General features: G+C 40.9%; 1 protein-coding gene across 3 annotated transcripts in view; it reads left to right on the top strand.

The window, feature by feature from the left end:
* The first annotated feature begins 89 nt into the window (after positions 1-89).
* Positions 90-19,568, top strand: part of TOMM70 (translocase of outer mitochondrial membrane 70) — a 24,767-nt gene continuing 5,288 nt past the window's right edge. For all 3 annotated transcript variants that reach the window (XR_007903406.1, XR_007903405.1, XM_051780995.1), the window contains exons 1-11: positions 90-359; positions 8,679-8,852; positions 9,924-10,050; positions 11,878-11,987; positions 13,295-13,443; positions 14,594-14,801; positions 15,393-15,527; positions 16,634-16,741; positions 17,764-17,880; positions 18,721-18,818; positions 19,162-19,284. Coding sequence is in view for 1 of the 3 variants with exons in the window: in XM_051780995.1 (XP_051636955.1) it covers positions 111-359; positions 8,679-8,852; positions 9,924-10,050; positions 11,878-11,987; positions 13,295-13,443; positions 14,594-14,801; positions 15,393-15,527; positions 16,634-16,741; positions 17,764-17,880; positions 18,721-18,818; positions 19,162-19,284 (1,598 nt within the window). In the remaining 2 variants the exon portion in view is untranslated. The remainder of the gene's footprint in view (positions 360-8,678; positions 8,853-9,923; positions 10,051-11,877; positions 11,988-13,294; positions 13,444-14,593; positions 14,802-15,392; positions 15,528-16,633; positions 16,742-17,763; positions 17,881-18,720; positions 18,819-19,161; positions 19,285-19,568) is intronic.

Below are 19,568 nucleotides of genomic sequence, written 5' to 3'. Positions count from 1 at the left end.
GCCGGGCCGGCAGGGGCGGTGCGGGCGGGCGGCGGGCGCGGCTCAGCCCCGCGCTCCCGGCGCGCCCCGCGTGTCCGCTGACCCTCCTCCCGCTGCTCCGCCCGGGCGTCATGGCCGCCTCGAAGCCCGTGGAGCCGGCGGGCGGCGGCGGCCCCGCGGGGCTGTCCCGCTGGCAGCTGGCGCTGGTGCTGGGCGCGCCCATCCTGCTGGGCGCCGGAGCCATCTACCTGTGGGGGCGGCGGGCGGCGCGGCGCGCGAAGGGCGCCAGCGAGAGGAAGACCCCCGAGGGGCGGGCGAGCCCCGGGCCCGGCGGCGATGCGGGCTCCGGGCAGCCCGACGGGCCCGGGCACGAGGAGATGGTGAGCGGGGGGCGGCACCACCGGGGGGGCGGCAGGGACCGGGCTCGCCCGGCCGGGCGCGGGGGGCCGGGACCGGGGCCGGGGCTGGGGCCGAGGTCCCGCGCGGGGCAACGAAGGGGTGCCCGGCTGCGATCTGCGGGAGGGTGGGCCGGGCGGGCCGCTGGAATGGTCCGGGAAGCGGCTCTCGGAGTGCCGGTCCCGGAGGGAGGCGTGTGAGGGGATGAATCTCGGGTGGCATCCTGGTCGTGCTCTGCGTGACACGCCCGGCAGGTCACAGAATCACAGAATGGATCGGGTTGGAAAGGACCGCAGTGAGTCGTCTGGTCCAAATTCCCTGCTCAAGCAGGGTCGTGCTAGAGCACATGGCACGGGATTGTGTCCGGACGGTTGTTCTCCACGGAAGGAGACTCCACGCCCTCTCTGGGCAACCTGTTCCAGCACCACGGTCACCCGCACAGTAAAGAAGTTCTTCCTCGTGTTCAGGAGGAACTTCCTGTGCATCAGTTACTGCCGGTTGCCTCTTGTCTTACTGCTCTGCACCACCGAGCAGAGCCTGGCTCTGTCCTCTTTACACCCTCCTTTCAGATATTTATGCACATTAATGAGGTCCCCTCTCAGCTGTCTCGAGGCTGAACAGACTCAGCTCCTTCAGCCTTTCCTTGTAAGAGAGATGTTCCAGTTCCCTCACCCACTGGACCCCTCCAGGGGCTCCGTGTCTCTCTATGGTCGCCCGGTGTGACCCGTAGTTCCAGGTCACAGTTCTGCCCTCACCTCGCAGCAGTCGAGATTAGCTTGTTTCCTGTGTGTTTGTTCCAGTCGTGCTGGGACTGGTGCACGGGAAGGTGCATTGCTGAACGTGGATCTGACAGTGTGCTGCCGAGGGGGAAATGTACCTCTTCTTCTGAGGTGTAGAATAGCTGTCAGTAAGTTGTGTCTGGGAATAGTGTTTTGGAAAGGAAATCTGTGATCTGTTGCCTGTTAGATGCTGGATACAGCAGGAGGGAAAGAAAACAGAATCAAGATCATTTTGAAACGAAACGTGTTCCACAAAGATACAAAAGCCCTACAGTTTAAGTAACAGACTTTAGGAAGAGTTTGCCTAAGTAGACATGCTCTCAAAACATACATTTACCCTGTTGTAATTTACCATTCTGAGAATTTTCAGATATATTGGTCTATACAAAAACTGAAGGACAAGAGGCAATATTGGAATCCACATCAAATTCAAATTCTCTTGCATATCTGTATGTAGAAAAATGCCTCTAAGGTGCACTTTTTGCACATCTGCTGTCACAGAAGTACATTACCAGTCATGCTGCATTACTGAGGTGAGGTGCAGTTTACAAACATGTTTAAAATGATGGATTTGACAAATGGATTAGCTTTGATAAGAAAATCCTGTCTGGCATTTTCTTTTCCCATTCTTGTGCACCACTCAAAACGCTTTGAATTGTCAGACAACAGTTTAAATTTCCCATCTGAAATGATCAGGAGGGAAAAAAATCAGCTTCCAAGACTGGAAAAAGTTGGTTTTGGCTTTGATCCTTTAGTGATGAAGATCAGTGTGTGGGCAGGCAGTGGCAGGAACACATGGGAGTGGTGAGGAAGGTGGTAACTTCCCTAACTGGTGAATCACGGCTACCCTAGGGCATTCCTGGAAGCATAGTGAGCTATAAAACCTATGCTGGACCTTGAGGCAGTTTCTTGAATGCAGTGATTTGTTCCTTCACGGGCACCACACAGTACTGAGCAAGCTGTGTACAGAGGACAAATTCAGACTTTGTTTACCATGGTAATTTTGGCTTGTGGCTGCAAGCAGCATCTGGCACATTTGTGGAAGTGTGGTTGCTGGGTGTGAGCTCTGGTTTGCAGCCTGCCTGTGATCTTTGTATAGCTGCAGTGACTTCCCAGTTAGTATGTTCGCTCTGGGTTTCTTGACTGTGTTTCTAAATTCCAGAATATAAAGTCCAGTGGTTTGTAGTCATTCTGCAGTTGTACTTGAAGCAATCTCTTAAAACATTTAAAACACTTTTATAGCGTTTGATTTAAAATATTGTTTGTCTAGGTATATCAGATTGCTCCACAAATTAAAATACTGGAAGACTATGCATCTAAGTTGAGTGGTATGACCCAGAGTTCCCTGAAGAGTGTAATTACACTGTAAAAAAATGAGTGATACTACTTAGAAAAACTGTAGAAGAAGTTACCAGATTTGACTGATGACATGAGATAATTCTCTAGCTGATCAAAGTATGGCCACAGCAGGAAAATGAATGTGACTGCAAGTTTTCTTGACTGCTTTGTGTGTGGAGGATTCTCTTCCTGTTGTTCATATCCAAAGTGATGATGCCACCTAGATTTCATGTTTCCCCTCGTATTTTATTAGTTATGGATATTATTGATAAGACCCCTGATTGGAAATATAACGATGCAGATGCTTTAGTTGTAAAACTACCTGCATTGTATTAGTCTGCCTTTCTAATGTGGTAGGGTATTTTTTTAAGCTCAGTCTGATTTCACATACAAATCTGCACAGTGAATAAGAGCCAGTACTTCATTCAGTTGAAACACAAGAGGGGAGTCTTTCAGAAAGGTCAGTAATGAATTCACTACCAACAGCTGTGTCAACTAATTATTCTTTTACTCATAAATGTAACTAAGGGCTCATATTTTTTTGTGCATTTCATTAAATCAACTCTTTTATCCATGTGGTGCTTTGTTCACTGTTTCTGAAGACACGACCTTGGATTTTTTTCTTTGAAAGTACGCAGGCTCTAAGATCTTCCTTGTTCTTTATTCAGACTTGTTACTATTTTGCATGCAGTTCAAGCTTTCCTTTTACCTGCTGCACAGGCCTCACATTTTTTTCCCAGGCTGTGTCTGCACTGGAGGCTTCTCCCTGGCATTGATGCACTGGTCGAGTGTGTGATCTGTGACTGACATCGTGTTGGCAGGAGCCCTTAGCATAGGTGCTATATTGGGAAAAGCTGAACTACTTTTGAGATTCCTTCTCCTGTAAGCACAGCTCCTCAACAGCACAGTAAACTGGTATTATTGGACCAGTTAAGTGAGGATGATAAAACAGCATCTGTGGATGACTCAAAGGTTGTGAAGTCAAATTGCATCTGTTAATTACAGAAGTTTTTGTTGTTTCTTGTTGTTTCGATGGAATGTGTTATAGTTACTCAGTAACAGCAGTTGCTTTTTATGTGCTCTCCTAGTTTGTAGTGAATATTGTGTAACTTAAACATGGTGGAGCCCATCACATTTATTGCTTTTGTTGATACCCAGTTGATTCATGTTTTTCTACTTATTCCATGATACCTTCTTAGCAAGTTTTATACTATCCTTGTCTGACAGGAGTGAGCACTGGTTAGTCAGTGAGGTAACGTGTTGGTTGCTTCAGTATTTTTTTTCTCTTTAAGTTGAAATCACTTCATTTTGCAACTCTGTGGTAGTCCAAATCTCACCCCTTAACTCTTTCAGCAAGTTCATGGGGTAACCCTGTGGTTTTGGTGTGTGAGGAGGTCAGCCAGTGGCTTTGTGTACTGCAAAGAAAGCCGTTTGGGTCCACAGCAGTTCACTGTCTGCACGTTTTCCTGTGAGCTGGATACAGTCCTTGAGTGCCCTAGTGAGTGAATGTGACCAAACTCCTTGTCTTTTGTGGTGCCACATATTGGGATCAGCAGCCAACTCGTGTGGCTTCTTTCCAGTGTCTGTTTTAATGGCAACTGCTGAGTGTTGCCTCTCTCACTGCTGTGTGATTCGATCAGGGTATGATCAAATGAAGTCCCTTTGTCTAGATATATTCATCTTGGTACTTACTCTGAATTGATCTAAGCAAAGTATGTAAAAAGTAATTTCTATTGTACTCTGCACCTGTTGCCTAATAAATATCTCTGTCGACCTACTCTAAATCTTCTGTTTCATGCCAGCTGTAGTGGACAGGTGTAGAAAACCCTTACATGTGTGTATAATAGCAGAAGAACAATTGTTAGACTCTTGTCATCTGTGCAGTTTGCTTATTCGTGGTAGGCGTGAATGGCAAATTCATGTAACAGGATGGTGACTGAGAACATTGTCAAATTGTACTGTAAACTTCAGCTTTGTTATTTCTAATTATAATAAATACATCCTTGCTTGCACTCTGAATTCACATCTTGGGCTCATATAAACATACTTTTCCTCATAGTGGTTTTAGTGCTAAGGAGACTCTTAAAGCAATTTATACTCGGTTAATGCCTTTCAGTATAGGTTTGAAATAAGACTTGAAATGAACCTTAGTCCAGAAAAAAAATACGGGGAAAAATAGCTTTTCAGAAAAGAACACTTTTTTTTTTTTTTTGGTACGTCATCAAGAGGGTCCTCTCACTTGGAGAGAAAAAAAGAGATCTAGACCAGGGCTTTATTTTTTTGTGAGTTGAATTAAGATGGCTGAAACAGTAGTACCCCTCCATGTCATCTGTCAGACAAGGGCTCGTGCAAATCCTTTTCAGCCAAAAGAAAATGCTGAAACTCTCTGCTCGTGCTTCTGTTGTGAATCACTGTCATGGTTGGCTGGCAGGAAATTTCTTGTTCTGCTTTGAATAACAGTCTCCCTCAAATATATAAAGTTCTGAACTGCTAGTTTAGCAATATTGCCATTGCTGGGGGTTACTAAGCATTGTTATTCTTGCTGCTGGCAGACTGTTGCTGTAAAGTTGCTATTTGCATGGAGTTTCTGGACATTTTGTGAGGAAAGCATGTTTGCTGAGGTTAAAGTAGCTACTAAGAAATTTTTGTCAGTGCTGTCTAGTCTTTAGACAGGTAGCAATCTGCTTGTTTAGTTACCTGGATAACTGACAACTCAGTCACACAAGTGTCCTTTGGCTTAAACTCTGTTAAGGCTTGTTAATGAACAGTTGCTGAAAGCAGTTCGAAGTACTGAGATGTTATTTTTTGGGTAACTGCAAATAACTTTTGAGTTACTTGTTTTTAACTTACTGTGAACTTACATTCATTTTACTGAGCTGGTTTGGTAGTTGCACAGATTCTTAGACCAGAAGATGACAACCGGGAGAGTTTTTCTTGCTCTATATAGACCTTCACCTTGGGGATAAAAAATGTCCAGTGCACCACATAGGATGGCAATGGGTCAGGTAAGGAGAAGCAGTGAAATTGGAAAATAATGTCTAGAATCAGTACTTTGGCAAGGAAGTGGAAGAAGTGAGGTTTTTGTGCATGAGATACGTGAGGTTTGCATGTATAATCAGTTTCTTATGTACATATCTTGTGTACATCCTGGTAGTAATTGAGAAGGACTGGAGGGATAAGAAAAATATTAAAAAATTTGCTTACAAGTCTTGTCAGGGTTAAATTTAAGACTTCACAAACTTTCAGAAACCAGTCTTATGTTAAGAATTAATTTCCATGTTCTTATTTGTGCTGTCACAAAAAGGTTTTGCAGCATTTAATGAGATGTGAGTGTTATATCTTTTAAAATAAACAGCCACCAAAAAACCTCTAAACAGAAAAAAAAAAAAAACAACCAAACAAAACCAAACCCCAAACCCAACAAAAACACACATTAGATTCGGTGACGTGCATACCAAGGGCTGCAGCAGAGTAGTTTGACTAAGGTTGCAGACATAAAACTTCTGAGAGCTAGGAGTCAAGCTTAAGGCAGCATAAGCAAACAAACAAATTGGTTTCTTCCTTGCCATGGGCATTACCGATGACTTTATTATGTAATAGCGTGTTGCGCTCTAAGTCCTGACTCCTTACCCCCAAATTTCTTTAATCATGGAATGAGTGCATCAAAGAGCAACTGTGGAGTCAGCACATATTCCGTGATTCACTTCTGTGTAGCTGGTTGTGTGGTCTGCAGTCCTGCAACTGTTACTGAAGGCTTACCCTGATAACATAGTTACTAAGTGTAATAACTTTGATGTCGTGTTCATAGCCTCTAAAGTTCTTGGTCCCTGTTGAGCACACTTAGGCTTGTCTGAAGACTTGATGCTTCCCAAGAACCAGCAGTGACAGCCCCAGACCTACAGATGTCTTGCTTCCAGTTAAAATTCCTATCCCACACCTGGCACTGGAGCAGCCATTGCACTTGCCTATTATCCAATAGCTTTCATCTGTAACTCGTGTCTTTGTGCAAGGACTGTTGTGCAGGGCGATCAGAGTGCATGGGATGGAGCACATGCACCGCTCAGCCTGGGGCACGTATTGGGGTGGGAGATCCCTGGGCTGAAGGAATTGTCAGTGTTCACAAAGTAGTCATCTAATTGCAGTATAAGCTTAATCTCTGCAGTCTTAATTTGTGTTCTGGGAACACATGTATGAATGCAGCCTGTGTTGCGTGTTTTTCTTTTTTGATTCGAGTTATTAGGAAGAGCGTTGAATTTTGTAGGTCGTATCACAAAGGGTTTGCTGTAGAAATGCAGAAGGAAAAATTCAAGTTGACTTTCATGCATTTAGGTTTGCTACATATGTGTAGCCCTTCCCTTAGTTAAAAGAGAAGCATTGTTGTATTTTGAGCTAAATTTAAGACGTACTTGAAATAAATTTAACGTTTTCCGACTTTAGTTTCAGTTCTAAAGAAACAGCTTATCAGATACACAGTTACTTGGCCCTCAGTAAAAATATTTGCACTCTGATTCTGGCTTATGTATCCATGAAGTTACACACAGTGTAACTTAAATTTATCAATTTAAATTTAAAGTCTTGCAGTAGAAAAATCTGAAAGCCATGCAGATTGTCTTGTTCTGTTAACAATAAAGATGGTGTAGATTGATTTCCTGTAAGCCCAGTGATTAGTGACTTGTGAGAGAAGAGCTTTTCTGGCAGTAGGGATATTTAAGAAATTCTACCTTATATGGTTTCACTTGTAAGTCTCCCCTCAGGCAAGTGCCTGTAAGATACTTTTGTTCTATTTGTATGCCTGTTTTTATGTAGGAACTAAGACTACTACCCATAAGAATAATTATCTTATTCTCTCATGCCAGAATTGGGATTCAGGCCTTAAAAGACAGGCTGTACAGCAACATCTGGCTTCTCTTCAGGTTTCCAGTTTTAAAAATCACCTAAATGCTAAAAATGGTCGGATTGGCATGAAGTGAGCAGACATGAAGGGGAACAGGCAGATGAAATGCAAAGATGCTTTCAAATTTGTGTTACAGTCACCTGGGTGTAGTTTGGTGCTGGTGGTGGATGAGAGGGGAGAGAAGGCAGAAGTATGGTCAAAGAGCTGCATTTACAATTTCCAGCAAATCCTAGATGATCTTTTCCATGCAGGTGAGATGTAGTGAATCCTGCAGCTATTGTTTAAGGCCCCCAGTCTGTACCCTTTCCCTTATCAGAGAGGCCAGTAGAATGGCATGTGTGCTCGTACATCTGTTCATTTTGGTCAGGCATCTTAGCCAGAACTGCCCCAAAAGGTTGATCCTTGAAGCTAGGCTGTGAAAGAGGAGCAGAAATCCAGAAGGTCAAGGTTAGGATCTTTTGCAGCTCTGTATTTCTTGAATGTGGGTCATACCCCTTTGATAAAGAGAGCATTTTTACATCTGATTCCTTATAAACCACAGTGTTTGATGACTGGTGTAAATCTAGGGGTTACAGGTGGCAGTGTTAGTTTCTGCAGAAATAGAGGATTAACATGTGGTACAGAACACAAAAATGCCCTTAGCAGGGTCTCAGGACAGTTAGCAAAGTTTTCCATCCTCTGCTAAGACAGTGATGGTCCAGCACTTCTCCTTGGATGAAGCAGAGAGTGTAAAGCTCCAAAGGAGTCAGCTATAGATATAGTTAATTTTGTCTAGTGTATGAAAGGCAAAAGAGCTTTATTTTCCTTATAGGTTTTATTTGTTTTGCTCAGTAGGTCTTTCCACAAAGTGTTTTCCATATTTAATTCATAGTCTGATGAGCCACCTCTGGGCTTATAGGCTATATTTACTTCAGTAGAAAACTCTTCTATTTCAATTGCTTTGAGAGCTTTGTTGTCTTTGCACATTTAGTCTTTAGAGAAATAACTTACCTCATTGGTTCTTCTGATCACCAGCTGTGTAAGATTACAATCTGTTTAGCTTTCCAAACAGAAATCACTGCATTGTTTTATACCACTGTAGTGAATCTTTTGAAACGGTTGTCTCCTATCTGATACACTTGCAAAAGAAAGTCTGTTGTTTGTTTCCAGGAAATGAAATCAGTGATATTTTTCAAAAGTTTAGGCTAGAGTTTAGATTAATTTTTATACCTTTGAAGATCAGCCCTTAAGTGCATAGTTTATGTGCTGTGGTGCTTTTCTTATTTGAACTGACCTATCACTTTCTTTTTCAGAGCCCTCTTGGTAGAGCCCAAGCAGCCAAGAACAAAGGAAACAAGTACTTTAAAGCAGGAAAATATGAGTCAGCTATTCAGTGTTATACTGAGGCTATCAGCCTGTGCCCTCCTGAGAAAAACCTCGATCTTTCTACCTTCTATCAAAATAGAGCTGCTGCCTATGAACAACTGGTAAGAAATTCAAGATAATCATGTGTTTATTCAAATATGTAGCATTATCAGTTTTGTATTTTGTCACTTCTGTACACTGAAAGATCCCAGCTGATGATATCTGCTGCCTGCACAACAAGATGCTGTTGCTTGCCGCTGTTTCTCACTAGCTCATCATACTTTTCTACATATAAATAAAATTATTTTCTGTTTACTACTCTCAGGCTATCTTACATAATTCTTATGCATCCTGTTCTTCTAAGACAAGGTTTTAATTTCTTATCCTTTGGAACAATTTTCTTTTATATAAGTTGATTTTGCTTCTCTCTACTAGTTTCTTTAACTGTTGGGTGAAAGGCCAAATATTTTGGAAGGATGCTACTTCAAAATTTAAACAAAGAAATCATGGAAATCCTACTAAAGGCCAAGACCTAAATTTCACACATGGGAAAGTGACATTTACTTGATAGCTGAGTGTACTTGGTATTAGTTTTAGAAGTCAATCAGTGTTGCTTATTACAGTATCATAGATTTGCTTATGAGGTCAAGTTAGTGAGCTTTATAAAGGAATGGAAAAATGGCTTTGTGCAGTCTGAAGTATCAAGTGAGAGACTGATTAGAGAAATCTGGTGTTGGAGGAGAGATAAAACAGTTCTTGTCTAACACAAATTCATGCCATAATGAGTCTCAAATACGTGTGGTCCCTCTATTAGAAAAGCCTGTTCTGAAATAAATTTTTTTGTCTAAAAAGTGCTTTAGCACTTCGTTAAAGTTGCTTGTTTTCATTATATTTCATTCTTTCAGTCCCAGTGTTACCTCCTGCAAGCATCTTTGCATGAACCCAGCTGTCTGGTTTAATTTTCCTGTAGGAATTCCTTTTCTGCTCTGTCGCTCTTCTGGTGCAGGTGGCTTGCAGTGGTGCCCAGGTAGTTTCTTATTGAGAAACTTGCAGAAATAGAAGCCAGCAGGTCGAACCAGAGCCCTGGGAGCTGCAGCTCCTCTCGGGTGCACATGACCCAGAGCTGGTTATGGAAAGCTAATACAGTGCAGCTGAGTGGGGCCTCTCTCACTGTGGTGTTTTTCTACCCGCAGCAAAAATGGACAGAAGTGGCACAAGATTGCACAAAGGCCGTTGAGCTTAATCCTAAATATGTAAAAGCTCTCTTCAGGCGTGCAAAGGCTCACGAGAAGCTAGACAATAAGAAGGAATGTTTAGAAGGTGAGTGTCTCATGATGTGCGTACTTAAAAGTGGGATTAACTCTGGTGCTTTGGAATTGTTTTGGGTTTACTTTTGTGGCTACAGTAATACAGAATTATTAAAACCATTCTTAGCTACTGCAAATACAAATCGTTCCTGGTTAAAAGGCAAATGAAATTTTCAGCTGTGCTCATTATCAAAGAAGGACAGAAAATAAGGCAGTGCTTTGACTGGCAAATCTAACTGTTAAATTAGTTTCATTATGTGTAACAGCTAGGAATTAGGTCTGCTAAATTAGAAGGTAAATAAGATGTGGAAATTTTATCCACCTGTCTGTTTACTTGCTGGCAGAATGCCTTTATGCCTTTTAAGACCATAGTAAATAGAAAAGGACAACTTAGTTCATTTAGGTACTCCTTTGCAGTCACTATCAGCTGCACTTCCAGAGTGCTATCACAAAATATAAAACCTTATGGAGTTGTGACGAACTGCCAGCTGATAAAAACCCCAAGAGAGATTAAGTGTCCCTGTGACAGTAGAACAGCTTTTAAATGTAACTTGTGTTTTATGTCAATAGCATGTTGGTGACAATTATTTCAGCCTTTGTTTGTGTTTGACTTTTAGCTTGCAGTTTTTTCAGACCTGAAATTTTCTTGCTTTTTATGAACTACACAGTTTTTCTGTAATTCTGCTTTTACCTACCAACCACTTCTGGCCAGTAAAATCCCAGGAAGTAGGATATGTCCATGTAGTGGAGGAAAGCAAAACCAGACAAACCCCAGAAGACTCTTCCACTGCCAGAAAAAAACCTCTCCAGTGATTCCTGGCAGCATAATTTGGGAAGGTGTTGGTGCTGCACCCAAGCCCAGGCACTAGTTTGCTTTGGGCAAAGCATGTCTACTGAGGTTGTACAGCTGCTCTTTCTGGGTGTATTCCCAGGGACTCCCATGTGCATCCTGACCATGCCAGAATTGCAGGGAGTTTCTGCAAAAATGATGGCTTTATAGTCCCTGTAGCAGTGTAGAATTACAGAGACTGTACTAAAACTCCAGGGTAAGACGTTTGCTTTTCAAGCTTATTCAAGCAATATGCTGCTTGAATTTCAAGGCCAAACTCTGTTCATCTTCACTGGTGTTTAAATGAAAATTAAACAGGAAAAATCCATGGTAGTTTTGCATTAACTAGAGGATCCAGAGAAGGAGTGTACCCTAGGAGCACATTTCACACTGCAAAGCATGATTCAGGCAGCAGTGGGTTAACTTTTGCAGAGGTTTCTATGTGTGAATGAAAGCAATGTGATATGGGTTGGCACTTTAAATAGGCCAGCAGGGTATTTCTCCTTGCTCCATTCCAAAGTCACGGAGGTGAGCAGAAAAATTTGAGATATAATATGGGAAGATTTCTTGAACTGAGGAAGAAGTAAGATGTGATGAGACTGATTGAGAATTTTAAAAGTAGAAAAGTAGCACGAGTCCCAGAAGAGAAGCTGTGTTTGTATTTTTATTTAATGTGAACATATTATGAACATAATACTACCCTCCAAGTTTCAAAATGGGGGAAGCCCCTGATGGAGGGATACATTTTCACTGTCCATCTAAGTGTGTCTGTCTCTAGATAAAAGCAGCAAGAGAAAAATAAGTGTAATTTCTTTCACTCACTATCATGAAGTCCTTTTATCCCAGGAAGATAATTTTAAATACAAATTGATGTCTTGGTAAATACAGCAAACTGAACACTGGCTATTGCCCTTGAACAGGATGTGTATTAGTTGCAACAGTGGCACATTTTGTCATTTTCCGGTGACTATCAGAATTTCTTTAATCTCACTTTTGTATGTTGTTTCCTAGATGTCACTGCAGTCTGCATTTTAGAAGCCTTCCAAAACCAGCAAAGTATGTTATTAGCTGATAAAGTTCTTAAACTCCTGGGAAAAGAAAAGGCCAAAGAGAAATACAAGGTAGGACTTGTGATATTGCTGACAAATTGTTATTTCACCTGACTAGTTGTTGAAATGTTGGTTGTTGGCATTCTGGCAGTTGTGAACAAGTCACTGTCTTCATCTGCTGAAGTGTAAGAAGTGACAGGAACCGTGTTGCACAAAGCTGCTATTGTACCAATGTTATTTTCCTTTGGGACCTGTCCAAAGTTTTTGAAACCTCGGTAGGGAAGAGACTTCTAACAGTTGTTTCCATTTAGTAATCAAATTTATTCTGACATTCAGGAGACACCCTAAGATGGTGTGCTGCCCTATGTGGTGCTTTTCTGAGCTTGCAACTAAATGGAAACTGGGTGTGTTGGAACAGATTTCTTTGCATGAACGTTTGGAAACTGCAGAAAAGAGAACTATGGAAGTATAGGGATAGCCAGGAGTAGTCATTTCAAGTGGCTGTAGGTTTACAGCAGCTATTAACACCTTCTTGCTTGTTATTCAAACATTCTTCCTTGGTTTTTGATGGTAGTTGAAGTACTGAAATCCATGTTGGTTCTGAGATGCTGAATTTCTTTCCTACAGAAACTCACATACATGTGTGATGTTGAGGTAGCAAAAATGAATTATGCTATTAGTAGGGTGGTGACAGCATCACAAAATAGATGTGCTTTGGAAGAGTGCATTCAGTGTTTTCTTGCAGGGCAGATTGAATTGTCATTTTTGTGTGCAGTGTTTATTTTGAGCAAGAAGTATTTTTTGGCTGTAGAAAAGATTCTGCAGCTGAGAGGTGTTGCTTCTGGGACTTTTGGTAAAATGTGTGATATCTGGGCCAAGTTCCACACAGAACTAGGATATTGCCTTATTAGTCTCCATTGTAATGATAGACAGCAGCTTCTCTTGGCCAAGTTGGAGAAAAGAGTAAAGTGCTGTTCAGAATCTACTTGAATTTAGGCTCATGCTTCAACCACCAGCTTGGATTTTTCACTCAATTTATGTGCATACTTACTGCCTTAGTACATCTACCCGATGTCTTATGATATCCTAAGAGTCCTCATTTCTAGCCACATATGCAGAAAGATATTATCTCCATCCTCCCTGGAATATCTTCACTTTATATCCACTGGTGATGGGTATTGCACTGGGATCTGAAGCTTAAAGAATCCCTAAACGTCAAACTGTCAAATTGAAAGTATCAGACTATCAAATGAGGTAGTGAAAAGTCATACATTGGTTCTTGCATAAATTTCTTTTTGTAATCACATTTGTTATCCATTTCCATCTATACCATCTGAATTTACCATCTAATTACTTGAAATTACATTTCTCTGTTTCAGAATCGTGAGCCTCTGATGCCCTCACCACAGTTCATTAAATCCTACTTCAGTTCTTTCACAGATGATATCATCTCCCAACCTTTGCTTAAGGGTGAGAAATCAGATGAAGATAAGGATAAGGAGGGAGAAGCTTCCGAAGTAAAAGAGAAGTGAGTGTACAGTACAGTTGGGAATTGTTTGGTACTGGAATTAAGTTTTCAGTGATTTGGACATTTTATTTAGTGTAACGTGCTGTTTTTATAGTACTTGGCATGGGAAATCCTGTGATAAATTATATCAGTATTAAAAATGAAATCTGGGTGACAGCTGACTGACTGGTTCTAAACCTCCACCAGACAGAGGAAGGACAATGAGATTGGGAAGTTATGCTGAATATTTACTACAGTATGATAGTAAATCTTAGGAGATGGGAGGACTTGGAGAGTGCTAAATGATGCTTCTGGAGAGAGGAATATTTTACCCTGAAGGAGTGTTTCCAAGGAGGAGAACAAGTTAGCCTTTGGATTGGAAGGGGGAAGACAAGCTAGGAAAAGGATATTTTTAAATGAAAACTATGAATTTACAGCAACTGAACCTGAAAGGGTATTTTATCTTCCTGGAATCAAATTGCCCATAAATGAGAAGTTTGTTCTGACACAGAAAAGCTTGAGGGTTGTTTTGTTTGGGTTTTTTTAGTGGGGCTTGAGCACCACATAAATGGTTCTTTAACTTACTATGCTGCTTTCAACTTTATTTTTGGAAGATAGCACTGCTATGTTACTAATGGAAACCATTGCAAACAGCATTATGATTTTCTTGTAAAGTAAGATAGAATGTCCTGATCTGCAGGCAGATTCACTGAATCCAGGACACAGCTGGAAACAATACTGTGCTTACCGTAATATTTGCCCTTAAATCCATTCTTCCACATATAAGCTGCAGATTGCTAGGTTTAATATTTCACTTATCCTGACCTGGAATTCCACCCCAACCCTCTTGTTTCAAGGCAGAGATTATTGCTGTTCTTCATGTGAAAAACAAAAACAACAAAATGAAAACCGAGGGACAAATGAAGCTCAAGTTCCAAAGCTTTAAAACATTTTTCGTCTTTATTTCTGATGTAATTTGGCCATTCTTTGCTAAATTGTTTCCTGTCTATGATGGTTGCCTCCAGGAATGGATGTTTCAATGGAACTATGCTGGTGCTGTAACAGTGTAGCAAAAGTTAGTATTTGTAATGATTTAATGAAAAATCTGAATTGAAATTGTAGTGTCCAGTGAAGGCACGTAGATATATGACTGTTCTTACATCATTTACAGCTCTGGCTATTTGAGAGCAAAACAATATATGGAGGAAGAGAACTATGACAAAATCATCAGTGAAAGCACAAAAGAAATTGAAGCAAAGGGAAAATACATGGCAGAAGCTTTGCTCCTGAGAGCTACTTTCTACTTACTTATTGGCAATGCAAGTGCTGCCAAACCAGACCTAGATCAGGTCATCAGCATGGAAGATGCAAATGTGAAGGTAAGAATTTGTCACAGCTGGATGGTAGTTTGGGGCTGAGAAGTTAGATGATAAACCTGCAATATAGTTCAAGAAGTTGTTTTTCCAAGTTTTCAAATATTTTAATGGAAGTCTTCTTGTTTATTTACTGTTTTGTCTTTTTATTCCTGACAAATTGTTTTTTTCGAGGGCTTGTTGGTTTTTGAGGTGCCAAGTAGTACAAACTAAAGAACAGGGGAAGTTTTATGAATTGGAGGGTATATCCACTCTGAAAAATCAGTTCATAGATAAGTCAAAAACATTACTTGCACTTGCATATTCAGCTACTTCAAAAAACATTGATCTATCTGTAAGCGTAGGAATTAAAAAGGATTTTGGGGGGGTGTGAAACTCCACTGAGATGGAAGCATAAGCTGACATATTTGAAATTAAGTAAGGGAGTTGATTTATTTAGAAATAAATAAATGTAAATAATAATACGAAACTTATTTCTGCTTAGAATAATTGAAATCTGTCAGTGGGAGAAACTAGTCAAATGAAAAATTTGCTGTAATTGAAATGAAGCCTTAAATGTGGAGGAACACTGGATGTTTCTTTGACCATGTTTTACAGCTCCGAGCTAATGCCCTGATCAAACGAGGCAGTATGTATATGCAGCAGCAGCAGCCTGTGCTGTCCACACAAGACTTTAACATGGCTGCTGATATTGATCCTCAGAATGCAGATGTTTACCACCATCGAGGACAAGTAAGAAATATTTCAATATATGCTAAAAGGAAAAGTGGTCAGTATGTCATTGAAGACACTTTATACTGTTTGTGGCAGAAAAGCATGAATTTGTAAGTGGGAGCTTTTGGGGAATAAACACACAGTCTAATTTGCAGGTTCAGGCCAGGCAGAAGAAGTTTATGTCTGTAGCTGTAGGAAAGAATGCAGAGGAACAGAGGTTCAATGCTCCATCAGTATGACCTCTGATTTAAAAGCACATAAGCTGTTCTGTGGAGGGGCCTGAATGGCAAAGCAGCATCTGCACAGGGGGAAATTACAGCGTGTTCCTGAAAACACCTGCAGCAGTGTGGCCTAGACTTGCATCTGTTCAGCTCATCCCTGCTGTGTCCTTGACTAATTTCTAGACCTAGAAAGGCCTGCTTCCACAGACCTGTAATATGAATAGTGCTGGCAGTAAAAAGGAACATTGTCATATGCAGATATGCTAAGTCGTATTTGTAAGGAAGACTTCCATGGATCAGGTGTCTTTCTCCATGAATTCATTGCATCTCCTTAGTGCTCAGAAATAAAAGTGGTGCTTTGTGTTGATTGAAGGGAATAAAAGTTTCCTGCAGGTTGAAAATTAGTGTTTTACTGTAGTTTCACAGTAAAGTCAGAGAACGATGAAGTGAGCTCTACTCTTGTGGAGGAATGAGAGTGGCAAAACAAAACAAAAAAACCCCTCAACCAAACAAAAAAAAGTTGAAATGCAAGCTGGAACAGCTGAAATGTTTCAGCATTGAAATAGTCCACAGACATTGACTACAGAGAGCAAAATGACTTGAGAAAATACAGCATAGCTTTGGAGCCTGGACATGATGCTAAAGCAGTAATGGCAACAGTCTAAAATGCAAGCATTCCCAATCCCTACACACAGACATTGCCTTCTTCTGCATGTAGCCAGAGTTTCACTGGCAGCTTTCATATTTCATAGCAGTGATTTTAGTTACAGGTTCTGTAGGTTTCTAGACAGTTCTGAAACTGTGCTGGAGATGATATGAGTAACTGACACTAATTGAATTATCACCTAAGTGTCTGAAGCACAGGTGAAATACAGAAATAGGATTTTCTTTCATTCTGACTAGCTGAAAATCCTGCTTGACCAAATTGAGGAGGCTGTGGAAGACTTTGATGAATGTATCCGGTTGCGACCCAATTCTGCCTTGGCTCAAGCACAGAAATGTTTTGCTCTGGTAGGTAACTTGCTGGTCTTTATCTGGGTGTTTTTTCTGTAAAGAGTTCTGGAAAATATACTGTGTTTCTCTGGCTTATTCCAATTTAATATAATTGGAATAAAATTTATTCCAAAATAAAATTTTCTGTTTTGTGGGAGAGGAACAAAAAAATCTTCATTCCAATTGGATCACATAAAATTGATATTTATAAAGTTTTACTGTCGTGAAAGACTCTCATCTTCAAGAAACTGGAAACAGACTATCTCAAGTTAGTGCAATGACTCAGTCTGCAAGAATCTTCTCAGGACAGCTTTGCATGGTGTGAACAAGGAGGAATGCTAGGTTTGGAATTTCTAGGCATTTGAAACAGAGAGAGGCTATCACAACTATCTGACCTTATGACTTCCTGCTTTCACCCGTTTTCCTCTCCAAATCCAGAGGCTTGGACATGTGGTAGGTTCCCAAAATCAGTGTACAGCCATGTCACTGTCTGGAATTTATCACAGAATCAGAATGGCCTGGATTGGAAGGGACCTTAAAGATCATCCAGTTCCAACCCCCCTGCCAAGGGCAGGGATACCTTTCACTAGACCAGGTTGCTCAAAGCCCCATCCAGCCTGACCTTGAACACTGCCACGGATGGGGTATCCACAGCTTCTCTGGGCAACCTGTTCCAGTGCCTCACCACCCTCACAGCAAAGAATTTTTTTTTTAATATCTAGTCTAAACCTGCCCTCTTTCAGTTTGAAGCCATTCCCCCTTGTCCTGTCATTACGTGCCCTTGTAAAAAGTCCCTCTCCACATTTCTTGTAGGCTCCCTTCAGGTACTGGAAAGCCACAATTAGGTCACCCCGAAGCCTTCTCTTTCCAGGCTGAACAATCCCAATTCTCTTCTTTATATATATATATGTGTGTGTGTGTGTGTTTGTGTGTATGTGTGTGTATATGTATGTAAACTTTGAATTATTATGATGCAGGTCTGATCACCCTTTTTGTAGTATGATAATATGTAATATTTTTCTTTTTTTTTTCGTGATTAGTATCGCCAGGCTTATACAGGAAGTAATGCTTTGACTGTGCAAGCAGCCATGAAAGGCTTTGAAGATGTCATTAAAAAATTTCCAAAGTGTGCTGAAGGCTATGCACTCTATGCTCAGGTATGTTTTTCTCACTCTTGAAGAAAATGCTGCATTCTTTTGCACTTTTTTTCTTGGATAACATACATTTCTTCAAATAATAAATGCAGATTTTTGATACTGAGTTCTGAGATAACACATGCTGTCTTGAATAAGCTGCCTCCATTTATGTTTATAGGTGTTCTGGGGTAGAGGAAGTAGAGGGGGAATTAGTGGAGCAGAATATAGAGCAGAATAATGAGAGTGAGGGTGGTTATTAGGAGACAGAGGTCATTCCTGTGTGATTCCCCCCTTCCTGCATGTGTGTGGCATCTCACGTGATGAATGTCAGGGTTTCTCTAGGTAATTTGGGAGTTAAATGTGTGGAACTGGGATAAAAGTTCTGTTTTGCTACAAATGGCATGTACTGGTTTAGAAAGCTGTTTGGAGTGCACTTGTAATGGAGACTGTAATTTTTCTAAGAAAACACACTGCTGGTTTTAGTAGGACATATGAGATGTTCTGATTTTAGGTAGGTAGGTAGGTAATACAGATGCCTTTCGTTTTGAAAGAAGTATATTTGGAAAGGAAGAACTGAGGCTTCCAGTCTGTTAGAATGGTTTTTAGTTGCAGAACATAGTGTGTTGTTTCTGAACCTCCCATTACAGGTAGTACTGGGGTCAGTAATTCTTGCACTTCAAGCCCAGCAATTTTCTTACAAAGGAGCCTCAATTTTGAACCTTAACTGATGTGCCTGACCTGCTCTACAATAAAAGAACTATATCCAATTACACATTGTCAATATGGTTTTAATTAGAATTAGCACAGTGCAGAGTGCATGCTTTGGTTGCTTATTGACATGTAGTTTCTCTTTTGATGCAGGCACTAACTGATCAACAGCAGTTTGGCAAGGCTGATGAAATGTATGATAAATGCATTGACCTTGAGCCAGACAATGCTACTACATATGTTCATAAAGGGTATGTATTGAGTTTGCAATCCTTTGGGCTGAGGGCAGTTGGCATATTCAGATGATTCAACCTGAACTGAATGTTTCAGCTTCGTGTTGAAGTTTTTTCTTTCATAAAACAACAGGTCTTCTTGGGAAAAAAATTGCCTTTCTTTAGTGTTGTTAAAGTGGTAGCATGGCTCATTGAAGGTGACTTTCATATAGGTGTTTTTAAAAGTCATGAAGTTACTAAGTTACTGCCTACCCCACATTAGAAATGAAATACACTATACATTTGGGATGGTTTTGCTTACCATGATCAGGGTTTTCAGAGGAGTATGTGAAGTCTGTTTGAAATTTTCTTTCTCTTCTAGTTTACTTCAGCTCCAGTGGAAGCAAGACTTAGACAAAGGGTTAGAACTCATAAGCAAGGCCATTGAGATTGATAACAAATGTGATTTTGCATATGAAACCATGGGAACGATTGAAGTGCAAAGGTAATGCTGAATTGCAGTGTTAAGAGTTCTTAGTTACTTTTGAAATTACAGCAGTTCTTTAAATTTCCTTATGGATCATAAGTGTTAAGGTCTTCTCCCTGGTGCTGTGCAAGGCTAGCTCTCACCCAAAGTCCTGATTTCTGTTCTGTTACTCTTAGGTAAAGCCTTCCATTCTCTGTAGCATAATTCTGATTTATGATCTGACAATTTCACATGTTCATGACTTTCATACTTACTGGACAACATGCAGATGAGTCTGTGTATGTTTAAATACGTCCCTTGTG

Source organism: Manacus candei, unplaced genomic scaffold, assembly GCF_025592945.1.
Source record: "Manacus candei isolate 608988 ecotype Guabito, Panama unplaced genomic scaffold, ASM2559294v1 h1tg000014l, whole genome shotgun sequence".
NCBI lineage: Eukaryota > Metazoa > Chordata > Aves > Passeriformes > Pipridae > Manacus > Manacus candei.
Note: the sequence above shows the minus strand (reverse complement) of the source record. Positions and strands in the feature narration are given on the sequence as shown.